Source organism: Numenius arquata, chromosome 6 (genome assembly GCF_964106895.1).
Source record: "Numenius arquata chromosome 6, bNumArq3.hap1.1, whole genome shotgun sequence".
Classification (NCBI taxonomy): domain Eukaryota; kingdom Metazoa; phylum Chordata; class Aves; order Charadriiformes; family Scolopacidae; genus Numenius; species Numenius arquata.
The window spans coordinates 45,287,532-45,302,240 of NC_133581.1; the positions used below are offsets into that span (position 1 = coordinate 45,287,532).

A 14,709-nucleotide genomic window follows, 5' to 3' on the forward strand; every position below is an offset into this window, starting at 1 on the left:
TAAGAATCTATACATCTGTTCAGTCTCTTCTTGCCACACCCAAAACCCTTACACTGTTTCACCAAACTGAAGGTTTGTAGTCAATTTTTTTTAAAATAAGGTGGATGAATTCCACGCATTCTGTGACAAGACATGGCAATTTTTGGCAAAACAATTAGAAAAATATGAGGTGCTCTGATCTTAGAACTGAAAACTTTGTTGATTTAAAGCATTACGCAATGCATAAACAAAATTTATAAACAAAAAGATATGTCTCAACAAATCTATCCTTCATGCAAATGTTTCTTCAGCAGCTAACAACTTAAAAAAAATTTCTTACACTTGTTTAATTGGGGAAAGGGACTTAGACAAATCTGTGTTTCAAGTCCTTTCCTACAACTGGACCAAAGTTTCACGTCCCAGGAGCTGCTTCCTCTGGACCCTTCTCTCTTCTGAACCGTTGGAGAAGGGGAAGTTTCAGTCTCAAAGAGATTTACACTTCAGCCCCAAGTTCAAGGACTCCAGTTTCAACAACAGCAACATATTTGTCTTCGATTTGAACCAGCAAGATGGTTTTATCTATATGGGACCGACTACTTGGATCTCTGCTGCAAGGCACCCAGCGGTGAATCACCTGGCGGGGAGGGAAGAAAAAGGTATAATAAATCGTAAGTTCCATATGGAGAGCTGCCATATCAAAGTTGTGACTGATAATTGAAGACCCTTACAGGGAAGAAGGAGCAATAATGTAAGTGCTAGACTTCAATGAAGTCTTGCTGGATCTCTGCAGCTTATCTGAGAACAGCCAGCCCTTGATTTGAATTTGCATCAGGAACAAACAACTTGATCCAAATCAAAACCAAACACCATGCAAAGTGAGTAACAATTGAAAAAAGTGTACACATACAGATTTGGAATATTGTGATGCTCTAACTGTATGAGTCTTAAAACACCCCAGTGTTGTGCAGCATGTAACAAACTGTAGTTTATCAGGAGTTAGATGTAAACTACTGTCTCCTCTAAGTCAAATCCCTTGCCCTAATTTTCTTCCCTGTTCACTGTGAATTTAAGGTTGATCTTTAAATTAAATTAAATTACTCAAAGATAGTTTTCAATAAAAAAATACTACAAAGAGGAAGGATTTCAGGAACAGTGCCACAAACTACTGTCCCATAGTCCCTTGGATCTATAGAATTCAGGTTCTTTGATCTGCTGCTTCCAAGGATCCTGCCTGGTATTAACCATCAGAAGGTCCCTTTGCCATACAGGCCCTTGTATGGATCTGCTCAGCTGCCTCCATAAAAATACACCCTTAACTTCTGGATGCCCCAAAGGAACAACAGGGATGCTCCAGTAACATGGGTTTAAGTATTGCCAGCTCCATAGAAATAGAATTATCTCAGATTTGCCAGCTGTGGGAAAAGAACCCTAAAATCAAGAAAAGGTAAGGTAAGTCAAATAAAATTAACTTTTACAAAATCCAGGACAGTACAGTTTTCAAGAGTTCTACAGACACAGGTGGGGGGAAAAGGGACAGAAAACCACAAGTAATCTACGTCTTCCAAGATCAAATCCAAGAGACCTTAATTGCCACTATACCCAGCTGCCAGTTTCTCTAACACTGGGTGAAGGAGATGCAGCTTTCTTCACCACGTGAGATGTACACTGCATCCACAGGGACAGCATTTCAGCCAAGGAAGCATGGCATCTTTAGTTCCCCTTTGTTCAATGCAACAGCATGATAATTAAGTGCTCTGTTCAAGTTTGACTTCAAAGTCTGCCCAAATAAACTTTTTATGCTGCTGTATGGAGTGAGGCCAGGAATATTTTATCTTCTTCTTCATCTGCTTGATGAGCAGCCTTTGAACAGGCAAGAATAATTTCTGCCTGTTTGCAGAAAGAACCGCAGCCGCAGGATCAGGAAGGAAAGACTGTCCTAAGAGCTAGTGGCTTTATTGATACTAGTACTGATACTAGCCAGCTGAAATAGGGAGTGGAAACTGTGTCATCAAGTTAAATCCTCTCCTCCTAATCATACATAGGATAATCTGGTGCTTTCCCCCTTTCTTCTTAGGGTAAAAGATGCTTTTCTAAAAAACCCTGCCAGTATGCTGCACTAAATATAGATGAGAAGCATTCAGACCTTCAAATCCTCTTGTTTTAATCTTTCTGTAACATCAATCACTGTACACGTCAGCATGCTGCCATTTGCAAAACACTCAAACTCCTGAAAGAAACTGTCCCAATGTTTTGATATAACCCTTTCCATTCACCAATTTTACAACATTCTTGTCTAGCTAACCAGGAAATTCTAAAAGTGTAATGCCTAAACCCAACATAATTACAAATGTTTACACCAACATTCTATTCATATTCCAAATGAAGATAGTTATATTGATGAACCAATGGAGACAAGTGTCAGTGACTCTTCCCTTTTACTATTCATCACTGAAAGAATACTCACTGAAGCATCTTTATAGACGCAAAGGTCCAGAAAAAAAAAAAATAAGTGTTATGCCTCAGTAAAAACCAAAAACCTCTAACACAGAGTTGGGGTTTTTTCCTCCTAAAGGGAGCCTAAATTGGAAGATAAGTTTTCTAAACTAATGCAGTGAATTTTTATAAATGCAGATATAACACCTCTAGGGAAAAAGGAGATAGAATTTCAAGTCATAGGCTTTTGCAAGTTTTAGTTACAGCAGATTGCTTTCTTAAATGAAAGTAAACACCTATCACGTACCTATTAGATAATAAAGAGTCATCTAAAGACAATCTCACTTGGCTCTATTTTCATCTCAATAATTTAAAAACAAATACTGTTAACCATTCAGTTGGTGATTCGGTAAAATGTCCTTCTGTATTTGTTCAAGGATTGACAGCTTAAAGGAAAATGAAGGCTGGATGAGTGGGCGCAATGCCTGAGAGTTCATGACAAGAGCTGGAAGAAGGCAAGGAAGGAGAGGTGGTTGACAACATTTGAATCATTCTGCATCTTTTGGATACAGCTGCAGAAATATCCCTCTGCTTCAAATTAAAATTCTAGACCTGCTCTTCCAGCAACAGTGACTTAGAGGACAGCTGCTGATTCAATTTACTACTATATGTATCTTTGGCCTTGACATCTAAGCAGACTGCCATAAAAATCAAGCCTTTTTTAAAATTAGCTTGTCAACTTCTAAGCAAAACTTACATGGCCTTCCATGCCTTCCTGAGGACTCCAGTCTTTCCAGCTGTTTCTTCCAGCTTTTAGCCGTATCACCTCATCTGGCCACTGCAGCTCTTTCCTTTTTGACACGTTGATCCCTTCCAGTACTTGACTGGGATCCATTAACTATAAGTAGGAATTGAGTTTTGACTGTTAGTTCAGCCAAAATTTAAAAGAAACAGATAAACTGTAACCTTTTGTATACTCCCAGAGAACCAACTTTAACCCATAGAAATTGATTTTTGAACAATTTCAATGCTGGAAACTCAAGCTCCAGGCTAGCAAAAAGCCTGAGCAACACAGAATTTGGAAATTAGGCTGTGGTTTCAGACACAGCTGACAATATACCAGTTCATTGCTCTCTGAAGTAGCAGCTCTTGTTCCCTTCCTTCAGTTCCACTGGCTCATGGCAGGATCTGAGGAGCTGGCACAACATAAGCATTGGCAGCACATGGTCCAGTAGCAGGGAAGAGTTAAGTGATGATGAACTGTTAAAACTGGTTCATCACTTTTTGCAGAATATCTTAAGAAACATGGTCTTGGGTAATTCACTGTTAGGCTGAAGAACTATTTATCTACTAGCATGGTTAGTTGAGACCCACCCCGTGTTTTGAAGTAAACTGGCCTTTCCACAGGGCAGCAGGAGAAAACTCCTGAAAACTTCTTCCTATTTAAGGACAGAGAAAACCGCATCATGTCCACTATCCAAGGGCACGTGTCAACTTTGCCTGTATCCTCCTCACACAGAGGAATTATGAAAGGGCCCTTGCCTGCAAATGAAAGCTACTAAGCAAAGACCTGCAAAATTAATTTGTTAACTTTGCCCACTATGATGCAGTTTACTAAGGAGTACTCTAAAATGAGGTGATATCAGCAATGAAATAGTGTTTGTTATGATCTATCCTATTAAATACACTTCTTGATGTTTCCCACTAATATACTGCCAAAGACACATATGTGGGGCTAATTAAAGCTAGAAAAGCAACAATACAAATTTCTGGATTTTGACAGAATGAGGAAGGCTGCCATGATTAACTTAGTGGTGTACTGTTTGCTGCTCAGTAAACCCAGACTTGTGGCAATAACCAAAGAATAAATACATATAAAAATGAATAAATATATATGACAGTGAAAGTGAGTATTTTTACACTTACTTTTGTGGAAAATTTACTTGATTAAAAGAAAAAAGCTAGTTACTTTCTGCCCTGCAAATGAAGCTATTTGTTCATTACAACATGTAAAGCTAAAGGCAAACCAAGTATGAAGTGGAACTGAGTTCAGCTGACTTTCTCAAAGCTGCACTACAGCAAAACATATAAGTAACAAAAACAAGGATGTCTAAGCATGCAGGAATGCTGGTTGTCCAGAAAACCTTTTCCTCACATTAGTTCTGCAAATGTAACTGCACAATAGTTGTATACTGACACATTCCAGACGGTGTATTTAAAAGTAGTAACTTCAACAACATACAAGGTAAGACTAACAAAAGCACGTGGAAGCATAGGTTAACTTGTTCTTCTGGACTATTCACCTGGATTCTGTAAATAACGTCATCCTTTTTGGCTTGCATTTGATTTGCAGGGCTTGCATTGCCACCTGACTGAGTTTCAGTTGCATTACTCCCTCCTTCTGTCCCTAGAAAGCCCACAAGGGCATGCTGTTTACAGGCTGGGATGCTTTGGCTGGAGCTGCTAGAAGAGGGCAGTCCATGCTGCGCGCTGACCCCAGTCTGGCCAGTAGGTTCCATTTGGTTCACCATAGATAGGCGGGACTGGATGGATGATGGGAGGTTACGAAGGGATATCTGACTGGTGGAAGAGCGCCGACAAGGCACAAAGCCTGTTGTGGATGTGCGAAGAGATGAATGACGACTGCCGTAGCAATAAGATGAATGGCTAGCTACTGAGGCACGGGCAGGGGAATGTCTGACAAGGCTTGACTGCACAGAGTGAGAGCTGTGACTGGTGCCTAAAAGTAAAAGATACAGAATCAGGAGTTTGATAAAGCCTCCCACACACATTAGATTGCCGACACACAAACATTTTAGCACTTGGATACAAAACCGAGGGGTCTTATCAACAACATCTGAAACAGCTGTATTGCAGAAGATCTCTGTTGCATTTCACATAGCAGAGCATTTGAATACATTCCATACAGCTTATCTTGGAATTTCATATCCTGTTGAATTCACAATCCCTACAAGACAAGTAGCTTGAAAAATGCTTCAGCCTTGCTCTTCCCGCATTAACAATTTGTTTCTTAATACTTAAGTTTCCCATACTTAAGGCATTAAGACAGGTAGAGATGTCCACGTTTCAAAACACTAAATATTCTTTCTTAATATGCTTGACTGGATGTTCAAAGATTGAGTCAAAAAAAATCTCTTAGAGCAAAAGCTGTTTTTAAACAAGTTCAGAAAAATTTAATACACTTAAAGTGAAAAACAGAAATTGCAGTTTATGAGCATTGGTGTCGTTGCTTTTCCTATACTAAGTACTTGTAAATACCTCTCCACAGCTGATAGACCTAATTACGCTATGTAATAAAAAAGTTCATTCAACTACATACACTTTTATATGCTTTGTGATTAAAGGCAGTGTTTGGAAAGCTTTTTCTCAGCTCTACTGTTTATCACCTCCCGAACTACAGGATCACTACGGACTCCTGGATAGGATTCAGGTAAAATACCAGAGAATCCATTCCAATGTATAAATAAGAAATATAAAGATATTAAAAAAAAAAAAAGTTTAGCATTTTCAGACAATATGACAGAAGTGAAAAGATCCAATCTGTAGTGCTATAAGAAGTTATTTAATCTATTTTGCCTGCACAACTATACCCCTGTTGCTCAAATCTCTGTTTGGGAGCCTTGCATTGCATAAAACAGCACTATAGTTTGAGATGAATCCAGCAGGTGTTAACACTGCATAAGCAAGTCACTTTTGTTTGTTTTTTCTTTTAACTTAGGCCTGATCCAGAGAGCTGAAAGGCCAGCTCCAGCTATAACACTGTACTTGTATAAAATCATTGCTTTGTTTTATTTTAAGTTTACCCAGAGTGGAGGGATGAGTTGGTGGATGAGCTGCAGGAAGAGTTGTGGAATGAGCTGCAACAGGAGGGTGCTGTACTGCTCCAGGTCCCTGCCCTGTAGTTGGATTCCCTCCTCCTTGTGACATGCTGCTCTGCGACTCATTGATAGTTGCATTGTTACTTGTGCAGGAAGCTCCACCTCCAGCATCTGAATCTTCAATGTTTCCACCGCTATTGCAGCCAGCTCCACAGCCTTTCCTTAGTCTGGAAACAATGCAAGTGACACATTAAGTCAGGCCTCCTAGTCATCAGGATTCTAAGAAATGCCTTATGACGACAAGCAAAAGACTTTATTCAACACAATCCACAGCATTCCCTAAAATCAGATCAAACTTGACTTTTTTTTTTGCAAAATACGCTTTGCAAGTATAAATGCTGCTTTCTAAGAGATTGCAATTTTCTTATCAGCTATTCAAGTAACAGTTATTTATGATAAGCCAAATGGCTCATATAAAATAGCTTTTGAGAAATCAAGCCACCTCTGAAGCGCAATAGATGGTAAAATCCTAAATATCAAATGCTGCTATAACATCCTGGTTTAGTAAAATTTATGCTCCTTAACACACCAGTCATGTGTATTCTTATACTGCAAAAATCTTTGTCTATTCAGATAAGCAGGAAAATAATGTTTGTTGGGTTTTTGTTTGTTGTGGTGAGTTTTTTTTTTTTAAATATTTGATTTCTTGTTACCTTCAATAATGTACTCACAGTTGTTTGAAGCACATACTGCAATTATTTGAATCACAAGTTCTCATGTGAATTTTGAACATTCAGGCAGTAGGTTACCCCACGTTTCCCAGTGTATATAACCACACAGGCTTTTACATTGTTTGCATTAATAAACTTAAAGAACTGGGACACACATTTCTGAATGCTACATACAGCTGCCACTGTGGCTTTTGGAGCTACAGTCATAAGGGGCCTGAAGGACAGAAAAAGTTCTCATGGCCTATAAAACCCAACACAGTGAAAGTTTGTACTGGGTTACCGAGGGGTCATAGGGAAAGAGGATTATATTATTATCACTCCAGTTACTTGTTCTGGCTCTGACACACGGGTATTTATAAGCATTCATGAAATCCTAAACAAGGATCCTGAACACAAGCTAAAGCTTGTGTTACTACATATGAGCATACCCTAACAACATTAATATTGGCAGTTGCATGCTAAATATTTACCACTCGGGAACCCTACCAAGTAGTCCCGATTCTGTAAAGACGGTATTCTAGACTGCAAAGTGATGGTACTGAAAAAAATACAGAAGTTGCATTGTGTCTGATCGTGCATCAAACCTGACATTAGAACTGAAGTTGTAGTTCTTGAATCTAGACTGTCCTGTTCTTTCTGAGCTCTCATTTACATAGTTTGTGGCATATTACATATGATTTGAAGATTAATCCTGTACCAAAGCAGTTGCCATATGCTACAGATGTGCGTGAAGTAAGTGTCACGGCTTATTTATTTTTGTGTGACTGAGTATGATAAATTATGTTGTGCTGGGCATGTTAATGTTAATGGAATATGAGAGCATGAACACATACTAATACTCATTTCCTCAGCTCACCTGTGCCACGTAGAAACTATGAAGTTTCTGATGTTTCCTAAGCTGATAGCTCCCCCAAGAATCTCCTTAAGCTGCTCATGACTATCTGAATAGGAAGTAGTCAAAGGCGAGACGTAGATTGGGTATCCAATCGGCTGGTCACAAGAGGAGTTGATCATGTTCCTCAGAGCTTGTTTTGCGTTTTGGATACTTCCTCTTTCTGGATTACGATTACGCAAGAAGACAAGCTCCTGCTGTTGTCCTGCCCACAGGCCACGCACACACTCCTTGTTCACCTGCAAAAGCCAGGCAGAAAGGCTGTGTCAGAAAGTGAAACAGTGAGAGTGTGTGATGAATGCTTTGCTGTACCTAGGCCTTCATCACAAGTGTATGTAACATTGCGCTGCGGAACTGCAAACACTCCTATTCACTTCTCTGAAAGGCTGAGCTTATGGACACAGGCTGCAATGGTGAGAATAAAACAAATCTAAGAATGGGATGAGAAATAAGGTATTTTAAGCCAGGAACTGATTTTATGATTAAATACTTGCACTATGTGAGAAGAAGCAGCCCTAGCAACGACAGATCGGCAACAAAAAAGTAATGATTTGAGTTGAAGTAGCAATTTGGTATAGTTATCAAAACATACCACAAAATACTGTCAACATTGTGGAATGTGCACAAAGCTTACCTTAATGACCCTGAAACTGAGATACCGCTTATTCAGCATAATGATTTTATATTCATTGGTGCCATCATCCATCACGTGACGCAGAGCAAGGAGGGAGGGAGAATTGGAAAGAACTGCACTCCGCCACGCAGGGTCCCCTTCGTGTGCTATAACTAGATTTTCTTCATGGGTTGTTATGGCTTCATAAAGGACAGAAGGATCATCATACTCATCTGGAGAAGTGAAGTGATCCTGTTTCCAAGAACACACATTCAGTAGGATATGACTAACATTTCAGATGTAACTACATATAAAAACCAAACATTTCACACCTCAAACTCCTGAAAGACTCAGCGCATTACACAAAGTTAGACATAAAAAATATCAGATACCTACTAAAGATCATTGTTAAAGACGTCCTCTTTTCCAACAGATTAGTTCTGTTCTCTCACCTGATGTAGCTTAAGTGACATCCGTATTCCAGGAACCACTACTTTCCTCAGCAATTCCATGTCAGCAAAGATCCATTCATCTCTAATTGAAGATATACGGAAGTCACCCTTAAATAGGGCATGCAGGCCATACAAGAAGGATTCCAGGTTACTGTTGAGGGGAAAAAAAAATAATTAAGAAAACATCCCAAATATTAACAGAAATACAAACATATCCACAATTATTGTCACTGACAAGAGCAAAAAATACTGAGCTGTGCAATTCTTCTCTATAAAGATAACCTACAGGGTAAGACAGGGAGAAGAGAACATATGAGTAAGGATGTGTGTGTAAGCAAAGCTTGGACACTTAATGTCCATATGCACCGAACAGGTAATGAATAAACCATACATGTAACTATTTACACAGCCTAAAGTAAAAAGGAACACTGTGAGGAATGCCTGACTTGTATGAAACAACTGCTTGCCCCAGAGCCAACTAAACTGTGAAGCTTATAATGGCCATATCCAATTTCCATCAAGATGCGTGTTCTTCATTTTAAGAGACTGTCCTCTTCTTCCCCCTATTTCCATATAGGCCACATATTTGGAGCACGAAATGGAGATTAATTTTAGAACTCAGCCAGTTCTTGTTTTGTTTATCACTTATAACTGTTCCGTACCCACACCAGAATTCTCACCTTGCATTAATTTGATAAAAAAAAAATGCTACAATGCAAGTTCTCCTTCGTTTGCTGTTCTTTGGTTACATTTCACTGGCTGTTATAACGAAGACAGGTTACATAGCATATCTCTCCACTTTAAGGAAAAATGACATTAAATATCTATTTCTTTTATGAAGAGGTACTCATCTTGTACCTAACCTAGGAACCCAGAGGGATTTTGAGGAAGCAAAGCATACAACAATATTTATTACCTAGACATATGATGTGAAGCTGTTCCCAATGCTCTCCGCCCCAGAACACACAGTCCATAACACAATGTCACCAGGGGTGAGTCTTTACTTGAATCCAGTGGCTTGTAATAACAAAAGAAAAAAGAATATTCAGGTGAATGGAGTAAAGAAATCACCACAGAGTAAAGAAACCCAAACACAAATTAGTACACAAACTCAAGTGTGTGTACTGTGTGTGTACCTACCACACCAGTCACTCTTGCTCAGACTTTCACTAGGAATTGTTTATTGAAAGTTTTGCAGGTACAAAGAATAATTGTAAAGGCAGACACACACATACTATATTTGAAATAAGACAAATTGTAAGCTGAACAGATGCATGCAACATTCTTCACGGATACTTGGTATCTTGGATACAAACTGCTGATTAGCAAAACTATGGGGTTAAGACAAAAATATCTTTTAGTGAATAAAGCAGATTCTCACTTACTGGTTAGGAGTATGTAATTCTGAGTGAACTGAAAACTTCCCTGGACTACAGTTTTATTTGGGGGGAACTTGCACTCCCCTCAAAGCCAGTAGCAGCTGTATGGGATATATAATGCCCTAGATAATAGTATCGTTCAAGTGAGTAAACCTAACTTTCAGTATCTACACAAAATATTTCACAAGATCGTGACTTGGAGGGAAACAATTTTCTTCGGCTATTGTTTGTCATTTGATTACAGAATGCTTTAAATCTTGCACCCATTAAAACGGGCTTCTAATTAATCTTTTACCTCCACAGTAAAATTGGACCCCGAAGTCTCAGATCCTTCATTAAACACAAATTCCAGTTAAATTCCTGTCCCCTAATCTCAATCAGTTTCTGCTTATTCTCAAAGGCAACGCTACTTTGGCTATATTACCTCCAGTTTTTTTTGTGAACAGTAAGAAGTCAAGGCATTCCTCTTCAAACATACTAATGTTTCTATTTAAAAGGTGGAAGGACTTGGAGTGAGGGAAAGGGTTGAATGTAGGATGATCATTTTCACAAGCCAACAACTCCAGTGGTCCAAGGGAACGGTATACTATGACCACTAAGAAGTAATCAGTCTTATAACCTGGTAAGAGGTATTTGGTTTTTTTGGGGGGGGTTTGTTTTGTGTATTTTTAAGTTACAATTAATTTGTAAACACTAACATCTAAGCACAAAACATCAATTCCATGATATATACATAACACACCCTTTTGTACATAGATAAATGCCCAAGATTCAACTGATTCATTTGAGCTGGTAAACGAGAATTAATTAATGAACAGGTTAAATCATCCACTACTTACAGAATTAATTTAAATTCACATCTCAAGAGCATAAGATCAAAACCAGTAAAGTATAAATTAATAGTTCCAATTATAAATCTTTATTTTAAAAGCCAGTATTAAATCAGCCTGTAAATCAAAGCAACAGGGAAAAAAATGAGACGATGCTAGAATAGCGAATGGCTTTCCTCACATGTTCATACTTACCTTTTCTCTTCGAGAGCAGCAATACTCTATCCAGTTCAAATATATCATACAGAAACTCTCTCTTGAGATCCCTGCTAGACGATGGTCATAATCTTCATCAATATTTGGGTTAAATGTTGGGTCTACATCAACATAATTGCGGTCTGTGCACAACCGCAGTCCTTCCTGCATTGTCTCATTAGCCAACCATTCCTCTAGCTTGGGGGATGTTGTGACATAATAGATGATTCCCTGAAACAGTAGTAGATAAAAATATGAGTCAGTATTGCAGTAAAAAAATTAATCAGCAATCTCAATAGTTTCAACTAATTTGCATTATTTTCCTGGTAATGAACAGAAGTGATACACAATAGCATTTATTTAGCTCAGAGATGCAACAAAGTCACACAGAAAACCCAATACAGGTTAGTATACAGGCATATTTTTCAAAGACTGCCAAGATTTCTGAAACAGGGACTGAAGGAATAAGGGAAAGAAAAAAAAAGGATGGGACAGGACTTTCACTGTAATTTTGCAGAAAAACAAACAAATACCCAGGAATTTTTATCTAGTTAACATTAGGGCTTAGATATTGAATTTCTAAAGAATTCAAATGCTAAATAAAAGACAAGACAGTTTAACAGCCTTGGGTTTTCTGTTATTTGGTTTTTTTTGGGGGGGACACAACCACAACAACTTGTGTGTGTGTGTGAATAAGTATCTTGGAAATATCTCAACCTGAAAATTTGCAGCTCTCTGAAAGAGGGTAGCTTATGAAAGATTTCAATTAGTAAACTTACTATCTGAAGGGATCTAAGGCCTAGAGTCCTCTTACCACTGCAGGACAGGGCTTTTTTTTCCCCTCCAAAAAAAAAATCCCAAAGAAACCCAAGGTGGGTTGGACAGCATTTAAAGACCAAAGCAGCTTGGCTTTCTCCAAGAGAAACACATTATTAATTTAACTTTTCATTTACAACACAGCTATCATATCTGGGTAACAGCTTTCAAGTTTCTACTCCAGGTACAGCTAGGAAGTGCCCTCTCTCTGTTCTAAACTACAGGGTAATTGTCCTGCTCATGCACCAGAGTAACAAGTAATCATCAGAACAGCAAACTGTTCTCCTTTGACGAAGGTGTTCATATATCTATAATTTGTATCACGTATGATCCTCATATGAAAATTTAAGACATTAGGTAGTTTCCAGATGCAACCCAGCCTCCCTCCCTGCCAAGGGTTGTATTGATCAGAATTGTACCTTCACATAATAAGTGGTGAGAATTTTCCGGAGATCGAAGACTTGAAGCATGGAAGCTGCACTGTTGTCAGTGATACTATAGCCCTCCAGGACATACTTTGTCACAAGCACTTCCCAAGCCAGCCAACGCTGCCCAAAGGCAGCATTAAAGGAAAGCATGTGAGGAAGGTGGCCTGGTTCACAGCAACAAAAACCTTCGTCTTCCTCTACACCTTCAGTGATGGCCTCTACTTCTCGTTGCTGACAATAAGTTCCTTAGGAGAAAAAACAGAAAAAAGAAAGACTTGGAACAATTTATATGATTGCTTTAACATTGTCTTGTGTTTAAAAGTGTTTAGAATCCAACCCATCTTCAGCTACGTTTCTGTAACACCAAGTGAACTATCTGCCAAGGAACACAAAAGATTTGTTTAGCTTAATTTATCACTCTAGGATCACATTTTAGTTAGGTGTCTCTAAGGATCAATTATGGTAACCATACCGCACTAAAATGGAAAGAGACACTTAGCATCAGCTCTATGACAGCAAGCTAGCCTTGCTCACAAGTGACAGGGGCATAAAGAGGCCCTGCAGCCCACTTTCCAAGCAACTAATTTACAGGGTCAAATTGAAAATAATTGAAGTTTCCAAAGCAGAAGTCCACTTTTTGGTATATAGAGTTAAGGAAATGTAACATGCTCACCTCTGAATTCAAGCCCCCTCAGCTGGAAGGTGACCAAGCCATTTCCTATCTCTATAAGGTGTACTAGTGCATTGAGGTAGTCAGAGGCTAGGATGAAGCAGTCCCCAGTACTATAGTTTCCCCAGCGACCCAACAACAAGTCTCCACAAAGGCTGTGCTGAAGGGAACGGGTTAAATGTTCATAGAAGATTGAATTTAGGTTGTTATCATCTGAACCTGCAGGAAGATTGGATTTAGGTCATTATCTGAATCTGCAGAGTAACATCAAGCTTGAATGTCAATTATCACTTTCACAATACATCCTACAATTTTCTTAACAGCAACATTGTTTCAAGGTTATTCTCCACACACACGCCCCTTTTTTAAGGGATAACTACTCAAAATGAATGATAAGCAACATTCAGTATTTTTGACCAAATTTTTTCCATTCTTACTCAGTTCTCCATCTTCCAAATTAATTGTTTCAGTTCCACTCATGCATCTCCCATCAATCTATTCCACATAAAGTGCAAAAGCAGATGAGCACAGAAGAATCTCAGTGATGACTGTTGTACTGTTCTCATCACCATGACAGAGACACCCTCAAATAATGTTTGGCTTTTTTAAATTACTTAAGAAAAAAAAGCAAGACAGCTTAACACATACTACGATTATAAAATAGTAAAGCAGACACATAAAGGTAAGAGTGAAACAAGAAAAACCTATTGTAGAGTCTAAAGAATAAAGCAAGAGAGATGATGGAAGAGAAGATAACAGTAGACAGAACAGAATGGTTGAGTAGGGTTAGAGAAGATCAGAGAGCAAGCTGATCACAGATTTATTTAAAATAAATATATATTTAAAATAAATATAAAAGCCAATTACATTTGAAAAAACCACCACTACCACTCACCCACCCCCGCCCCTAAAACCCACCCAAAACCAACCCGCCAAGAAAACCCAAGCCATCACAAAAAACCCTCAAAACCCAGACTAGGAAAGCTTACCTGGATTTCGATCAAGCTGAGAAGCCAGCCTTGTATTTGAATGATCCACACGCTTTGTGCTGAAAATGAAATAGAGCATACCTAGTAAAATTTATTACTATTACTAGTTTCTTCCCTTAGATTTTCTTACAGAATAAAAATTGTTTAAAAAATTCCCACTGAAATAGTGTCAAAAAGTTACTTTAAAAATAATTTTATATGCAAATTTGCAGCTCTGCTCATGTAGAAGTATTTTCTGCCTATAATAGCATTATGATCCAATACCTAATGAAGTTTGTCCACAGTAGGTAGCCACAGAGTAATCTTTAGCTTTAGATGTGTCTATATTTTCTTGGATTTTCTTAGATCATAAAGCTTTAGATGTGACAAACTTGAAAATAATTACATCATCACAACTAACGTTTCAGTAGACTTTACTTGAAAGGGCAATTTTCAAAAAGTTATGATTTCATTGGCTGAAGTT

General features: G+C 38.4%; 1 protein-coding gene across 2 annotated transcripts in view; it reads right to left on the reverse strand.

The window, feature by feature from the left end:
• Positions 1-472: 472 nt before the first annotated feature.
• The window catches only part of PCNX1 (pecanex 1), an 82,618-nt gene continuing 68,381 nt past the window's right edge, over positions 473-14,709 (reverse strand). For both annotated transcript variants that reach the window (XM_074148432.1, XM_074148431.1), the window contains 12 exons: positions 14,247-14,305; positions 13,261-13,476; positions 12,579-12,832; positions 11,344-11,574; positions 9,856-9,956; positions 8,940-9,090; positions 8,509-8,739; positions 7,839-8,113; positions 6,237-6,478; positions 4,716-5,152; positions 3,170-3,310; positions 473-613 (listed from right to left, as the gene is read on the reverse strand). In XM_074148432.1, coding sequence (XP_074004533.1) covers positions 473-613; positions 3,170-3,310; positions 4,716-5,152; positions 6,237-6,478; positions 7,839-8,113; positions 8,509-8,739; positions 8,940-9,090; positions 9,856-9,956; positions 11,344-11,574; positions 12,579-12,832; positions 13,261-13,476; positions 14,247-14,305 — 2,479 coding nt within the window. The remainder of the gene's footprint in view (positions 614-3,169; positions 3,311-4,715; positions 5,153-6,236; positions 6,479-7,838; positions 8,114-8,508; positions 8,740-8,939; positions 9,091-9,855; positions 9,957-11,343; positions 11,575-12,578; positions 12,833-13,260; positions 13,477-14,246; positions 14,306-14,709) is intronic.